The 15,429-nt window shown below is 54.1% G+C and overlaps 3 protein-coding genes across 5 annotated transcripts; 2 read left to right on the forward strand and 1 right to left on the reverse strand.

Moving 5' to 3' along the window:
• On the forward strand, positions 1 to 6,403 carry LOC117673347 (uncharacterized). The gene is made up of 3 exons (XM_034430674.3): positions 1 to 1,383; positions 3,984 to 4,121; positions 4,615 to 6,403. The coding sequence occupies exons 1-2, from the start codon at positions 785 to 787 to the stop codon at positions 3,997 to 3,999; spliced, it is 615 nt and encodes a 204-aa protein (XP_034286565.2). The 5' UTR covers positions 1 to 784; the 3' UTR covers positions 4,000 to 4,121; positions 4,615 to 6,403.
• Positions 6,404 to 6,792: 389 nt separating this feature from the next.
• RNF181 (ring finger protein 181) lies at positions 6,793 to 13,731 on the forward strand. 3 transcript variants are annotated; one of them, XM_087875739.1, is made up of 5 exons: positions 6,793 to 6,939; positions 7,049 to 7,182; positions 7,364 to 7,479; positions 7,571 to 7,645; positions 13,553 to 13,731. In XM_087875739.1, exons 1-5 carry the CDS (start codon positions 6,848 to 6,850, stop codon positions 13,688 to 13,690), a joined length of 555 nt encoding a protein of 184 aa, XP_087731865.1. In that variant the 5' UTR covers positions 6,793 to 6,847; the 3' UTR covers positions 13,691 to 13,731. The 3 variants fall into 3 exon arrangements, with proteins under 3 accessions (XP_087731865.1, XP_034286570.2, XP_087731866.1); XM_034430679.3 differs by lacking the exon at positions 13,553 to 13,731 and adding an exon at positions 7,887 to 8,118; XM_087875740.1 differs by lacking the exons at positions 7,364 to 7,479; positions 13,553 to 13,731 and adding an exon at positions 7,887 to 8,118.
• Positions 9,069 to 15,141, reverse strand: TMEM150A (transmembrane protein 150A). Its single transcript, XM_060683336.2, has 7 exons — positions 14,766 to 15,141; positions 12,555 to 12,602; positions 12,362 to 12,448; positions 12,122 to 12,189; positions 10,882 to 11,009; positions 10,151 to 10,328; positions 9,069 to 9,904 (listed from the first exon to the last, which is right to left on the reverse strand). Exons 1-7 carry the CDS (start codon positions 14,828 to 14,830, stop codon positions 9,663 to 9,665), a joined length of 816 nt encoding a protein of 271 aa, XP_060539319.1. The 5' UTR covers positions 14,831 to 15,141; the 3' UTR covers positions 9,069 to 9,662.
• Between the last annotated feature and the right edge of the window lie 288 nt (positions 15,142 to 15,429).

Here is a 15,429-nt window from a genome sequence, read left to right on the forward strand (position 1 = left end):
TCTTCAACATTTTATTTTCCAAACCACCAGAGGGCAGGACTGTAAGCAATGGAGGGAAACTCATCAAGGAGAGAAGCAACCTAGAATGAAGGAGAAACTTCCTAACTGTGGGGAAAAGTAAGCAATGGAATAACTTGCCTTCTGAAGTTGTAGGTGGTTCATCACTGGAGGCTTTTAAGAAGGGACTGGACAGTCACTTGTCTGAAATGCTATAGGGTCTCCTGCTTCAGCAGGGGGCTGGACTAGAAGACCTCCAAGGTCCCTTCCAGCTCTATTCTGATTGAACTAAGATGTTCCCTAGTGAAGGTTGCGATGCCTATTTGTCTTCCATTTGGCGATCCTGAAAGAAAGATTCTCCCTATCTTTGCTGAAAAGCATGTTGGGCATCAATCCATCCAAGAGCGGATTTTGTGCTTTGGTTCTTGTACTTCGAAGTGCGCAGCGGCTCCTCCTCCCTGCCCCTTATTTTTCCAGGGCTCCAGCGAGGGGAACTTTTACTACAGAAGGTCACTGCATGGTAAAGGATTCCTGGTGGTTTTAAAAGTGTCCTTAGTGGGGACAATTTGATTCTCCCTCAAATGCCTGGAGGTGCTCTCCGGAAGGTCTCTTCCCCTCCCCCTCTGCCCAAGAGCTACAAGGGAGGTGCAGAGAGGCAAGTGAGAAGCTGGAGCAGCAGAGAAGGGAGAGAGGGCCCCCAGAGCTATGGAGGAAAATCTGCCCTTCCAGTTATCCATCCCTACCCCCCAAACTGTAGCACTTGGAACTAGGCCGGGGAACCCCAAGAATGGCCAAGGAACTAGGGAAGCAGGAAGGCGCCATCTGGGCTGAGACCGAAATCTTCATGGGTGGCCCCAGAATTCACCCAATGCTTGTCGGGCGTTTAGTCCCCCGGAAGGTCCCCCCAGTAGATTCTGAGAAATCCCGACATGGTGTTGAAGGACACCAGCCTGGTGGTGGGACGTTTAACGGATCCAAAGCTGCCAAGGCTTCCCGGAGAGGAGAATTTCAGCCCAAAGAGCAAATCTGCCTGTTGATGCTGAGCGGTTTTCATCCAATACGGTGGTGCAACTTCAGTGAAATTGAGGCGGCGCGGCTTCCGCTCGGAGCTCTGGACGGTGAGACGCCCCCAGTCCGCGGGCTCGGGGCTCCGCCAGGGTTCCGGGAAGCGGGGGAGGGCGGCCCTCGACCCGCCTCGAGGCGACCGCCGCGTCCCGCCCCCCGGAGGCCCCTGGAGGGCGGCGAGCTGCCGAGAAGCAGCGGGTCCCGCCTACGCTCGCCCCCGGCCGGCCAGAGGACGCTGCTGGGGCTGCGCTCGGAGGACCCAGCCCAGGTAGAGGCGCCGCCGGTCCGTTCCCGCCGCTGCAGCTCCCCTCGCCGGCCATGGTAAGTGCTTCGACGGCTGCCTCTTCTCAGCCGGGCGGGCTCGCGGGCTCCTGGGCCTGTCGAGCGGAGCGGAGCCCCAGATGGGCAGGGGCCGTGCCATGGCTGGCCGGTGTCCTTGAGGCGTCCCGGCTGCCCCGGCCGAAGAGGCGGTCTGGGGCTGGGCAGAGGCCGTCGGGGGGGAACCGGTTGCCGGCCTTGGAGCTTCCCGGTCGCTGCCCACGGCCCCCTCCCGGAGTGTTCAGCGGAGCCGGCTGCGAGGGCCTTCCTAGACGGGGCGGTCCGGCTGGCCTTGCCCCGGAGGCCCCAGGGTCCGGGCGTAGAGCCGCCGAGGCGCAGAAGCGGCTCCTTCCGAGGCCGCTGCTGGGGAAATCCCCCGCCGCCTTTGGAGGGCGGAAAGCCCCGCTGAGCAAGCGCGTTTGTCGGCCTTCCGGGGCCCGCGGCCAGGAGGAGTTGGCGTTCGGCCGCTCGGGCTCCATGGCAGGCGGGCAGCCGTGTAGGGAGCCCCTCTCGCTCTGGAGACCCAGCTGGCGCCCAGGCCCTCGGGGTGAAAGCGGCCTTTCGCTTCCTCCGCTGCACACACGCCCGCAACCCCCGGGAGACTCGGCTTCCCGCCCCCCCCGCCCCCCCCCGGGAAGGAAGATGTGGGGCAAGAAAAGAGGCGGTGGCCAAATGCGGAGCTCAGCCCCCTTTCAGACCCCCCCCTCCTGCGGGGAGCTCAGCCTGGAGCCCTAAATCCCACTTCCAGCAAAACTGCCAGTCCGAATTACACAGGGTTCCAATGGGCATCAACGATAATCAATTTAAATGAGTTTTAAGTAAACTGTATTGGTCACGTTCCATCCATTGTCCCAGTCCAGACCATTGTGATACCAGCTTTCAGTCACCACTGCTTGTCCACTGCCGCTGCCCTGTGGAATCGGTCTCTGCCCATCTCCAGGGAAGGGAGCCTGTCCAGCCAAGGAGCAGCTTCCCTGCCATGAGCCTGCCCCCCCTTCTTTTTTTGCCCTTTTCAGAAGCGAAGCTCTCAGGGCTGCTGCTTCTCTGCTGCCCAGTTGCTTCCTCGCTCCAAGTCCTCTGGGAGGTATCTGGCTGCCTTCAAGTTAATCTCTCCTGCCCTCAGGAAGCCGCTGCTTCCTGGCACGATCTCCCCAGAGCTTTCCTTGCCTCCTGCTAGCCAAACGCCCCAGGAGTTGGCCCTTCCTTCAGAACAAGGATGCGGGTTCCCAGGGGGAATATTTGAACAGTTTCTGGCAAGGATTCTTGCACGCACTTTAAGGCACTTGGAAAATGCATTCTCTGCTAGGCAGCACAAGAGGAGATCACAAAACAATGTTAAATCTTGCTCAAATCAACTTGGAGAAACAGATGGGGGAGCCGCTAGCCAAAGTTCTTTTCCTTGGAAAGCCCCAGGCTCCAGGCAGGCTCCGAGGCCTCCCAGACTGTCCTGCGTCATCTCCTCTCCTGCTGCTACTGCACTTCAGCCTTGGCTTGGCTGCCCGCTCTCCTCTGGCTCCTGTCCACGTGCTGCCAAGGAAGACTTAGGAAAGGCCGGGGTGTCAGATGACCAATGCTAGAGAAGGCTGTGGTCTTCTTCCCAGACTCCAGGCCGAGTGTCAGTCACAGGCAATCAGTAAATACTGATGGGTGTTTGCAGCAAGGAAGCCAGGTGTGTGGATAAAGGGGGGTTTCAGAGGGAGCACCCTGGCAGAGTTAAAGGGAACCGCAATGGCCGGCTGTGGGTTCCAGAACCCTTAGGGTGACAGTTCACCTGCATTGCAAGTGATCGGAGAGTGGGGTGCCCCTTCTCCTGCCACCAGGAAGGAAGGAAGATTGGCATTCTGATTTCCATTAAGCCTTGAGTTTTACTGGATTTCTCTGGACCATAAATCATAAACCGTTAAGTTTATTGTAAAGACAAATAGATAGTGAGGAAAGAAACAGGTTTCATTGATTTATTCTTTCTTTCATTTATATCCCACATTTATTATTTTTACAAACAACTCAAGGCGGCAAAGTTATCCAACACACCTTCCTCCTATTTTCCCCACCACAACCCTGTGAGGTGGGTCAGGCTGAGTCAGTCACCCAGCCGTCTTTCACGGCTCAAGCGGGACTTGAACTCACAGTCTCATGCTTTAACCACTAGACCAAACTGGCTCCCAAATGATACACGTGTGGTACCTGGAGCACTCTAAGGGAAAGGTAAATACAAGAGATCAAGAAGGAATGTATGTCTGGCATGTTTAAAGGCTCTGCCTCCATTGCCTTGGCTCATCATCTACTTCAGAAAGAGATGCATGCTGGCCCTCCAGCAGTCTCTCTTTCCAGAGAAAGGTGCATTCTGGAGCATGCCTGGAATGCTCACCTGGGGGTGCAGAAGTGCCTGAGCACACCTGGCTGCTCTCTCGTGAGTTGCAGGGTCATCCGAGAAGACAGTCCAGGGCCATCACTTTGGTGCGCCTTCCAGCTAATCCGCTTGAGCCTCCCTGGCACTGGGCAACTAGGCCTTCCTTCCTCCTTGTGTCACAAGGAATCTTCTTGTACCAAGCTGGGGGAATGAGCCCCAGTCCCACCTGTGACCAACCTGTCCCCTTCTTCAGGCGGAGCACCAGCTGAAGCGATGCCAGCAGGAGGCTGAGGAGGTGACAGAAATCATGCTAGACAACTTCACCAAGGTGCTGGACCGCGAGGGCAAGATTAGCGAGCTGGATGAGCGGGCTGATGAGCTTCGTAAACAGGTATGGAAGGTGATGTGGGGACTGGGTGGGGCAGGCAGGATGACCAGCCAGCTCTTTGTTCAGAGCCTTGCAAGGGCAGCTGGACAACCAGTCGGGCCTACCTGCCAGTTGGAATTTCAGTGGGGTCAGGCCCAAGGAATATAGAACAAGGTTGGAAGGGGCCTCGGAGGTCTTCTAGTCCAACCCGATGCTTGAGCGGGCAGGAAGACACCCACCCATTTCATTCTTGAAAACCTCCAGGCAAAGAGCATCCACAACTTCTGGAGGCAAACAGTTCATTGATTAATTGTTCTTACTGTCAAGATTTGCTTCCTGAATTCTAGTTTGGATGATCAGGTGACCTTGGGATGTTGCGGCAGGTTTAAGTGTTGAAAAGTCACTTTTTCCAGGACCGATGTAACTTCAGAGAGTCACTAAATGAACGGCTATAAATTGAGGACTATTTGAATTCATCAGAATGAGATTGCAATTGTCTCCCATTGGGTTTTTTTAGAGTTCTGCTTTCACCAAGACAACAAAGACGTTGGCCCAGAAGAAACGCTGGGAGAATGTGAGATTCAAGGTCATCCTGGTGGCTGTAGTTGTGGGGGTTGTCCTGCTCATCGTCTCAGCCATCATCCTCTACTTCACTCTCTCTGGATCTGGGAACCAGGAGGCTCCAGCACAGACCAACGCTGGTGGCGACTGACCTGCTGATCCAGCTCACCCTGGAATCATCTTCCCAAGACCAAACTTTCAGGGGTGCCGGGCATCGGGGCTTGGCTAGGACCTGGCAGCAGCCTCGTTTCTCATCATGGCAAGCAAACCGATGGAGAAAGGAAGCAAAGGGCACAGCCCCCTTCATGCCCACGACCTCAGCGCCAAGAAGGACTCTCTGTAGGTGTGAAGGAAGGAAGGAAGGAAGGAAGGAAGGAAGGAAGGAAGGAAGGAAGGAAGGAAGGAAAACCCTGCCTCCCTGCTTGTGTACTTCCTGCTCCATTGTCCCCACCCAGAGACGTGATATTCCCATATCAAGGCATTGTGCACCGATGTTCAGTCTTGGGCTTCAGCAACTAAACTGGGGCCAAAGTCCAGGCCTTGCATCTCCTGTTTTTGGCCGTTGGGTTAGGAAAGGCTCTGCTCCCAGGCCAGGGACAGAGCTTTCTACCTCTCCAACGCTGCTGCCGCCCGCCCCAGCTATGCTTGGTGAAGGGGGGCTCCCCATCCTCTGCCCCTAGGCGGAAGGTCTATCCCGCCACCACTGACATTTGCAATCTGTCACCTGGAGAGGCTTCTCCCCAATCTCGTGGAGGAGACAATGGACAGTCCACTTGCACACATTTTGGTGCAGGAAAAGGATTTCTGAAATATTATTAAGCCTCTTAGGGTTCATTCTGCTCTTTCTGCCTTCACCTGGTGGGAAACTGGCCCTGGGGAGCCATAACTGGCCTGGGGCCCAAATGTGCCCTCCTTGGGACAGGAGCTTTGGGGTCCCTTGTCCTCTGAGGCCCCAAAGTGCCCACCACTCACTTGGCTCACTCACACTCCAGAACTTGCTAGAAGCAGCTGCAGCATTAGAGGAAGGGGGGGGCTTCTCCTTGGGGGCGATCTGAGTACCTGGGAGCTGTGCTGCCCCCTCAAACGCCCCGCTGGCTGGATGGGGGCATCCCGGCTTAGCTTCGCTGGCCCGGAGGGAGAGATGCTCCGCCGGATGGGGCCTCAGAAAGCAGGAGGCGGCCCCCTTGTCTGCGGACTGGCCCCTCGCCTGCCAAGTGGTGCCTTCAGAGGGCCTCAGGGGCGCCTTCTCTGCGGAGGGGAGATGTCCGTCCGGCTCAGGTGGCGCCAGCCGAGATCCCGCCACCAGGTCAGTTGCAAAGCCGAAGTTTTCTATTTGGCAACGCTATACTTCAAACTAGGGCATACAAAACTTTTGACAGCCCTATACTTGAATACTGCTTACCTGCCTGGAACCCTCACTGTATTTCAGACATCAATACATTAGAGAAAGGGTCCAGAGATATTTTACTAGGAGACTCCTCAAATCCTCTGCTCGAAATAAAATTCCCTATCCCACCAGGCTTGAAATTTTAGGCCTCGATAGCCTCGAACTCTGCCGTCTACGTTCCGACCTAAGCTTAGTTCATAAGATTATTTACCAAATATCCTACCTGTAAATGAGTCCTTTAATTTCAACTGTAATAACAGAAGGCCTATCAGTAGATTCAAACTCAATGTAAATCGCTCTAATCTTGATTGTAGGAAATAGGACTTCTGCAGTAGAGTAGTAAACGTCTGGAACGCTCTACCTGATCCTGTTGTTGGTCTCTCTAACCCCCAGACCTTTTGCCTTAAACTCTCTACCGTGGACCTTCCATGTTTCTTAAGAGGTCCCTAAGGGGGGGGGTGCATAAGCGCATCAGGGTGCCTCCCGTCCCTGTCCTACTGACCCCATTTATATGTACTCATTCTATGTGTTTATGGCTGTTTTGCCTATTTATTTCCTTTTATTTGCGCCAATTTGTTTTCCATGTGTCCATGTCTGTGTCTAGACTGTTACTTGTTTCCTTGGACTTGTTGAGAAATCAATAAAGCGGGAAGCTGGACGGGGCGGGACCGCCTCCCCCCCCCCATGCTCGGAGACCTTCGGGCCCCCGCGGGAAGGGGGCGGGGCAAAGCTCCCGAGCGGGGAGGGGGAAGTGCCGGAGGCCGTCCAATGAGGGCGCGGGGCGGGGCCTGCCATCCCGGCAATGGCGTCGTACTTCGAGGAGCACGACTGCGAGCCCGGAGCCCCGACGGGGGACCCGCTGCCGCCCCGCCGCGCCCTGCTGGAGCTGGCCAGGTCAGGGGGGGGGTCCGGGCGGGGGTCGGGGGGGGGCGGCGGGGGTCGGGAGCGCCGCGTCCGGTTCCCCGCCTTCGCCGGGCTGACGGCTCCCCTGGCGCGCCCGCAGGTCCCTCTTCCACGGCCTGGAGATCGACGTGGGCGCCCTGCAGGGCGGCGACTGGGACCACCGGCTGCCCCCGCCCGCCGCCAGGAGCGCCGTGGAGGGGCTGCCCGAGGTGCGGGTGGGCGCCCCGCAAGCAGGTGGGCCGGGGCTCTCCCGGGGCGGGGCGGGGCGGGAGCGGCGAGGGCTCCGTCCGGGGCTTCCGGAGAGCAGAGGCGGAGCTGAAGGCGGCGGCGGCTCCCGGCCTTCCTCAACGGGTCCCGGGCGGGGGGAGGGAGGCGATGCAGCCGGTTTGACGCGCTCCTGTTTCCCGGCGCTCAGCGAAGGGGCTCCGGTGCCCGGTGTGCCTGCTGGAATTCGAGGCGGAGGAGGCGGCGAGGCAGATGCCCTGCCAGCACCTCTTCCACGCCGGCTGCCTCCTGCCCTGGCTCGGAAAGGTGAGGCGCAGCCCAGGGAGGGGGGAGGCAGGTCCCCCCCCGCCCATGCAGGTGCTGAGCGCCCCCCTCTCCTCTCCTCCCCCCTGCCCAGACCAATTCCTGCCCGCTCTGCCGCCACGAGCTGCCCACCGAGGACCAGGACTACGAGGAGTACAAGGAGGAGAAGGTGAGGGGGGGCTGCGGGGGGGGATTCAGGCTCAGCTTCGAGGGGAGGGAGAATCGGTGGGGGAGACTTCCGCCCTCTCTCGCCCCCCCTCCCCCCCGTTTGCGTGGCTTCCCCTTCTAGTGCAGCAGGAGGCGAGGCGGCGGCCGCGGCTCCCGGCTTCTCTCTGCTGCAGGGCCCGGGATGGGGGACGCGCGGAAATTTGGGGTCCACGGGACAAAACGCCTCCATTTTAATCCTCAAGGTCCGGAGGCAGCAGCAAGTGCACCGGCTGGAATATCTCCATGGCGCCATGTACACGTGACCCCCACCCCACCCCCCCCACGGTTGCCTTGGCCACCTGGGCCCGGTTGCAAAGGGGGGGGGGCAAGAAAAGCAGCACTCGCACCTGACGCTGTGGGTCCCCCCCCTTCCTCAAATAGGCAGAGCTCAGAGTGATTTTTGAAAAATAAAAATAGCACAAGTCTTTGTTATCACCGCTGAGGTCGCTTGGCCTTGTTGGGGCAGAGATGAGGGCAGCCGCCTCCCAAAATGGGCTCTGTGCAAAAAATAGCAGCATTCAGTGTGTTTCTCTCCACCCTTTCCCACTTCTTATCCTTATGTCACGTCCAGCCAGATTAATTCCCAGAAGTGGCTGCAGGTGAGAATTTAGGCTGCGGCTGCTTCTCCCTGAAAGCTGTGCCAACTGAGCAATTACATGGGGGGGCGGAGGGGGGGCGGCAGAAGGCAAGCTGCCAAGGAGAAAACCCTTGTGAAGGGCTATCTATCTAGGAAACAGATAATAAACATAAAAACAAAATGTTAAAATACATCGTAGGACAACCTATGCATTTCCCAGGATCAAGAAGCCGCCTTTTCCCAAGATCTGCCTCTGTTAATTAAATTGCATTGCAGAGATGTTGATTTGGGTACGTCTTAATTAACCCGGCATTTGGGTTAATTTAGGGCAGTGGGTAGGGCTCTTCAAGTTCCCTCCGAGGATGAGTTTATCTTGACCTGGCCAGCTGATCTGGAGATGCCCGACAATCATCGTGGTCCAGAGAGCAGCAAGTTGTAGCACTTTTACCAAGCTTAGAGACCATCTTATATCAGCAACACTTTTGTTTCTCTTACAGCCCTTCTAGCTTTGCAGAACAAGGAATGATTCTGTCGCCCAACTCTGAATCCAATATGGGCAGCAGGAGGAATTTCACTGTTAATCTAGGTCACCAAGACGGGGCATTTTTCTGGGCAAGAGTATGAGTGGGTTATAACGTCTGTGCACTGCCCAGATGTTGAGCCAACTTTTCGTGGGCAACATCTGCATTCCAGAATAGTCCTGGAGGCAAACTTCACTTGACTTTCTGCTGCTCTGGGGTTTTGTGGCAATGGAAGTCCTTCCCCACCCCCACAAACACAGAAACACCCTTTACACCACACGGCAGTCTTCCTCCGATAGCTCTTTTTATATAGGCAAAGATACAAAAAAGTTCTACAAAATATCAAGCCCCTTTACCCAGGGCTGAAGAAATGAACTCCGTATGATGTTGGGGGTGGGGGTGAAAATGGCGGAGGTGCTCTCTTTCTCATATTTTTATTTTCTTAACAAGAGGAGGGGTGTATTTCCACCAGCACAGGGGGCATCCCCAAATAAACTTGCTTCTGCAGCTTAAGCAACTCTTGCCTCGAAAGAAGACGGGGTGGCAGTGAGGCACAATTTTTGCCAGAGCAACCTGGGTTCTTGGGTACCCCAGCACACAAGCACAAGAGCACACTTTTGGCTTTTAGGCACTCCCTGAAGGGCGGCAAGAGATCCAGCAGAGAAAGCGCTTCAAGGTGTCCTTACGCAAAGGCTGGGCAAAGAGATCCTTGGAACTTCTCTGAATATTTGGAAAACGAACAACTTCTTAGAAGGGCTAGGCAGCAATATATTCTTTAAAAAAACAATCCTGGTATAAAAATTGCCAGAAGAAAAGACAGCTTGCCAGAGCAGCGGAGATGGTGGGGTGAACCTGCCCTCTCCCCACCCCAGCCCCCCTGGTCATATCATGGCAATGCTCTCCGGGTGGCAGTTCAGGTGGGTGGAGGTGCTGCTGCTGCCCGGGGACTTGCAGCCTCGGCCGCTGGAGTGCTGCAGGGCGGCCACCAGGGTCTCATTGGAGATGGCACCAAACTCATAGCTGAAGGTTCCATAGAAAACGAGAATGTCGATGACAAAGACCCACTCGCAGATGGCAGCCAGGTGCTGCAGGAGGAAGCTCTCGTGGATAAAGAAGATGCCACCTGGAGCGGAGTCAAGGGAAGGTCAGGGAAGAAGATGGCCTTGCCCGGGGAATGCCAGGTGCCCAAGCACATAAGCTGAGGGTGGCGCCAATCCCAGGGATTGGATCTGGGCAGGACACAGTTCTTCTGCAGGGGGGGGGGGAGATGGGTGCTTCTGAGAGAGCACGGGAGCGAAGGTTGAAGGAGAAGCAGGACAAGGGGGCCTCTCAGCTTCTCCCCAACCAGCAGGTTGCCAGAAAAGGATACTGAAGACAAGAGAGATGAAGGCCATGGTGGAGAGGAAAACGCGTAGATAGGCCATCCAGAAGTCCAGGGCAGAAACCGCCATGTGATAGGAGAGGAAGCACTGGAGGCAGATGAAAAGCAGGCCGGCTGGGAAGGCAACGCCAGCTCCGATGTAGTGAAGAGATTTGGCATAATCCACCTAGAGGCAGCGGGAAGCCCAAATAGGATGGTTCCTCTTGTGCCTCTGCAGCCCACTGGGCAACTCGGACAAGGGCTGAAGTGGGGGCTTCATGCCCAGGATGAGTCTGGCTCCAATGAAGCCACTGAGGCAAAAGCAGCCGTTGCCTCTCGGAGAACACAAACCTCTTGCAACATCAGCACGAGCAACGCAGCAATAGCTCAAATGGCCAACCCAACCGACGCATCCACTCCACCCTGGCAAGGCCGAATGGCCTGGCTAAAGAGGAGTTCAGGCTCGGCAACTTTCTGGCAGCTCTGCGTCTGCAAAAGCCTCCCTTGTGGGATGTACCAGACTGGCTTTGGCTGCTAGAGCAAAGGCAGTATTACAGTGGCAATTATTGCCATCTTCAAGCTGAACGAGTTCCCTGCCCAAGCTTTCGTTGAAGAATGGGAACTAATCTGCTGTGGGCTTCTCTCTGCTCCGCAAAGGCCGAATAGCCACCCAGGAGGACCCTCGGGGCCCGGAAGCAAAAACAAGCCTAACCTTGGAGACAAATCTTCTCTCAACCAACCTGAAAATTTCCAACCACCACCAGGCCAGCCGCGTTGGTGCAACCGGTGACAAGGGCTGCTGTGTTCACCCTGGAGGCCCGTCTTTGCTCCAGGAGTTGCCCGTAGCGCAGGAAGCAGATGATGGCCACTGGGAGGGGAGAGAGAGAGGCACGTCAAACCCAGCATGCAAAGCAGAAGGACAAGCGCTGGGCTCTCTGGGGAATGACATTCCTAAGGACAAAAGTCCACAGGGACATGCACAACATGGCATTCAAAACCAAGCCTGCCATCATAAGCCTTAATACGTTATATGAAGCTAGCTGACTGACTTATCAGGACAAACTGAAACTTGGCACGTTGCCAAAACCAGGTCAGGCAAAAAACATGACTGCAGATTTTATGACCTTGAATTTCAATGAGCACAACATTCCAGTGAAAAGATAAATGGGGCGGGGGACTTAGAGAAGGATGTGGATGCACAAAGGGGGTGTTTGAACTATAAGTTGCCAGCAACATGTATAAGAAATGATACAATTGATCAGTTTCCATCCATTATTTGTTGTCTGGCCTTCGGGGGCTTTGGAGAATAGCTTGACCACCTTCCTCCTCTCTGTGGCAGCCCCTCAAATATTGGAACACTCCTACCGTGTCTCCCCTGGTCCTTCACTAGACTAGCCAATTCCTGCAACCGTTCATTGTATGTTTTAGCCTCCAGTCCCCTAATCATCTTTGTTGCTTTTCTCTGCACTCTTTCTAGTCTCCACATTTTTTCGCAGTATGTGTCAAAAGAATCTGAGTATCTTGATCAATCAAAACTTGGACATGAGCCAGCAGTGGGACACAGGGCAAAAAGAGCAAAGGCTGCATCAATAGGCATAATGTCAAACTTAAGAGAAGTTATTGTAATGCAAATCCAGAGTATTGTGTCCAATTCTGGGCACTGCATTTTGGCAAAGACTGAGGAAAAGGTGGGTTCCCGGAAGACAGCCGCAGAGGAGGAGGTACTTGGAAAGCTTACCTGATGGAGAGAAGATACCTGCTGTTCCCTCACCCCACTTCCTGCACAGCCCTGACCCTGATGACCTTCAGGAAGCCCCCAGAATGCTAAGATGATTGAATTAAGGGTGTAAGTTTTGTTTGGAAAGTCTCGCTGCCTGGGATTGGCAGTTGCTCACTGAGTGGCAAGAGGGCAGTGGCCACCCTGCCACCGGCTTCTTCGCTCACGAATGAAACTGGGAAAAGAGGGAAATGAATACTTACCCAAGAAAGCTCCAATGTTCCCAATAAGGCTGAAGAGACAACTTTCAGGAGGGTAAGTGCCACATTTACTAAAGGGCAAGAAAAGAGCATTAGCACAAGATGGGAAACCAGCACCTCGTCCTACACACTTGCTTTGAAACCGCCCGATTTGGGAACTGCCTGGCACCGTGTCATGAGGCCACATCTGGAGCAGCAGATGCAGCCGCCAGCTCATCCTCCACAAACTTCTTTCCACCTCACCTGATCAAAGGGACATCTTCCAAGGTGCAGCAGCTTTTGGGGTAGCCGTGCTTGGTAGAATCAGCAGAACAAGACTCGTTGTACGACCTGCAGCCATTTGGATCGATTAAGTGGCATTCTGAGATGCTCCAGGAAAGAGAGACCCCGTGCCCTCCTTTCTCCCACTGCCCTCCCGCTTTCCAGCACAACTCACCAGTTCTCAACAGGGCACACGTGGTGATTCATGACTGCCATGGCATAGCTAGAAGCAGCAAAACGGAACAAAGTAGATGGTAAGACAGCAATAATTGGGTAAGCCTGAAAATAAGCACTGCAGTTCCCTAATGTTTATGGGAGTCTATATTAGTCTCTCTCTCTTGGCTTTCCAACAGATTTTTCAAGGTTCTCAACCAATCAAAGCAACAATATCAAATCAGTTGAACAAACTCCTTTAATTCCTCCAGTATATCTTTAAATTCCACCGAAATGGCAGAGAATGCAGCTTTCTGGCAGAGGCCTCCTTGTGTGAAGGAAATCCCAAGTGGTTCACATCACCAGGCCCACGACGTGTTTAGAAGAAACCACTTCCGCTTCTCAAGTGCCAATTTAGAGAGACTGAAATTTACAGAAAACGGCCACAATTAGGGCACGTCTCTCATTCACCTGCAACTGCCCACTAGGCACCGTTCCCTGGTCTTTCCCTATAGGCCTCCCAATCCCTGGCCCACTAAGGACATATAGGCAAGATTCAGGACAGTCCATTATCTAGAGACTGGAAACCTCCATTCCTGAAAAACAAGAATATTTTCAGGAAACCACAAGACCTTCTAGAAAGAAATGTCAGTCTCAACTGAGTTGGGCCATTTGCTCAGAAAACCGGCCCAGCTGGAATGAACACTGAAGCCGCCACCACGCTTTCCAAACAGCCTTCAGGAGACCAGATATGAACGGGACCTTTGCCTGACACCCCACAGCCAACTTTGATTGCTTAAGTTTGCCAGATTAGTCCTTTGAGCATGTAGGTTAACAATAAAAAGTTCCACATTCAGGTTCTTTCCAAGATGTGCACTAAAGATTTTGGGCTTGGTCCATTTGAAATCTGGGTCCAGAGGAAATGCTTTAAAAAACCTGTTGCTGTAATCACCACAAAGTTCTCCACTGGGCTTGCATCATTTGGTTTCATCAACTCTGCATTTTGTCTCCCAAATGTAGAGCTGTGGAGCACCCCAAAGCCATGAAGGACTTCTTGAAGGGAAACCAACACCAAACCTTTGCACTGTTTTGTTCTCCCTCAGCCATCCTTTCCATATCATTCAATTACATCAATGCAAACATTTTGGACCAGCTTAGAAATAATTGATGCCGAATAAATAGAAATGGGAGTTATTGTCTGTCTCACCTTGCTGATCTTGGCTGACCTACTATAGAAAACTAGGCAGTTAGTCCTAGGGAGTCCTTTCAAGCAGTTGGCTGGACAGGATGTGCAAGACAGAAATGCAAACCATTTACTGGATGGATTGCAATTTAGAGACCCCCAAAGTTGAGCCTCATTTTTTGAAATATAAGTTATTTCTCGCCATTTGTATTTTGGCAACTGGTGTAATAAGAGCCCCAGGGTTAGGGTTCCTGACATCCTGTGTAAATGTTTACTAGTGACTTAAAACAAAGAGAGACAAGGATGCATTTACAATGGTTTTTCCCACAGACAAATTAGTGTAAAACTACAAGTTTATTTCAGATATGATTGCAATTAATTTACAACGAACCACAACAAGAACTTTATGCTCCAGAAAATCTTTTTTGTGTTCAAATTTCACATACATATCTTTTTAAAAATATTTCTTCATTAAAAAATCAGTAACAATATTTAAAACGGCTTTAACCCTCTTGCAGGGCTGGGTCAGCCTATGCAACTATTGTACTCACATACCCTCAAGAGCATCAGAATAAATGTAGCCCTGATGTGGACAGGTGAGCCACATTAGGCCACCTGGCACTGAAAGGTGGCCCACAGAAAGCGTGGGCCCTCCCAAGGGAAGCTGTGGCTAAGCCAGGCCTTGAGGCTGCTGGGGCAGGAGGAGGAAGTGGCCACAAACAATCCCTTGCAGAGGAGACAGGAGCTACGCTGCTCTGGCTTTCGTCTCTTTATGGTCTCCAGCGCCTTCAGCACCAGCGCATTCAAAAGGCAGAAAACCACACCACCACCACGTTCCTCCGTGTTTGCAGGTCATGATTTGGCAACACATTTGCTAAGTCGCCTTTTGGGAAAGGATCCTGCCAGCAGGTACGCAAGAGAACTGCTGATACAACCCTGGAGCTCAGGGAACAGCAGGGGAACCTGATGCTTCTCTGCAGGAGGAAACAAAGCATGCCACAGGCTCCACCCCTCGTGTGTGACCCAGCCACAATGCACAACGGCTCTTACACAATCCATATTCCAGTGATTGAGAAGGTAGAGAGGCTGATGGGGAGGATGATCCACGCAGTCATTAGTGAGGGCAGAAGGGAGACCCTTAAGAGGGGGAGGGGGGAAGGGGAGGGGCGGGATGGGAAGGGGGGGACCCAGCTATAGCCCAAGGCCTCCAGCTGCAACCATCCACAGGCGCCTCCTAGAAGAGAAGCAGGAGAAAAAGGGGGGTCAGTCAGTGTCAGCCCTTCCAGGAAACGGGACGAGAGGAATGCCACCCAAGGCCTTTCAGGTTTTGCCCCAAGTCCCAGCAGAATCCCTTCAGGCCAAGGTCCTGGTTCTCCCAAAGGGCCTTTTTCAAGAGGCAGCTGAGCTTCCTCCTCCAAGCGGTTTCTTCAGCTTTCCCACCATCCAGTCAGAGCCTCTTGGAGGAGAAGGGAGATCTCTTCAGAGCAAACAATGGAGGCGGGGGGCAGAGGAGGCAGTGGCCAAAGCCATCCCGAGGGAACAAGGGGGCCAAAAGCGGAAGGGAAAGAGACCCCCAACTGAGAGCAGCTCCCCAGAGGAGCCAGGGGCGACGAGGCGCCTTCTTAACTGACCGATGCAAAGAAAGAGAGGAGCGGCCCGGCTCCCTCTTCCCGCGCACCGGCCCATGGCGGCGCTCCACCCTGCCGGCCGGCCC

The sequence above is a fragment of the Pantherophis guttatus genome, chromosome 9, assembly GCF_059756535.1.
Source record: "Pantherophis guttatus breed Tessera chromosome 9, ASM5975653v1, whole genome shotgun sequence".
NCBI classification, from domain to species: Eukaryota; Metazoa; Chordata; class Lepidosauria; order Squamata; family Colubridae; genus Pantherophis; species Pantherophis guttatus.

Bases quoted from the DNA above. Each gene is read 5' to 3' on its own strand.
- LOC117673347 (XM_034430674.3), top strand. From the start codon at position 785: ATGGCCAAGGAACTAGGGAAGCAGGAAGGCGCCATCTGGGCTGAGACC.
- RNF181 (XM_087875739.1), top strand. From the start codon at position 6,848: ATGGCGTCGTACTTCGAGGAGCACGACTGCGAGCCCGGAGCCCCGACG. The intron at 7,480-7,570 runs GTGAGGCGCAGC...CCCCCTGCCCAG, and splicing joins TCCTGCCCTGGCTCGGAAAG to ACCAATTCCTGCCCGCTCTG. The intron at 7,646-13,552 runs GTGAGGGGGGGC...TCCCAAATGTAG, and splicing joins AGGAGTACAAGGAGGAGAAG to AGCTGTGGAGCACCCCAAAG.
- TMEM150A (XM_060683336.2), bottom strand. From the start codon at position 14,830: ATGACTGCGTGGATCATCCTCCCCATCAGCCTCTCTACCTTCTCAATC. The intron at 11,010-12,121 runs GTAAGTATTCAT...CTCCCCTCCCAG, and splicing joins GAACATTGGAGCTTTCTTGG to TGGCCATCATCTGCTTCCTG. The intron at 9,905-10,150 runs GTATCCTTTTCT...ACTCCGCTCCAG, and splicing joins CTTCATCTCTCTTGTCTTCA to GTGGCATCTTCTTTATCCAC.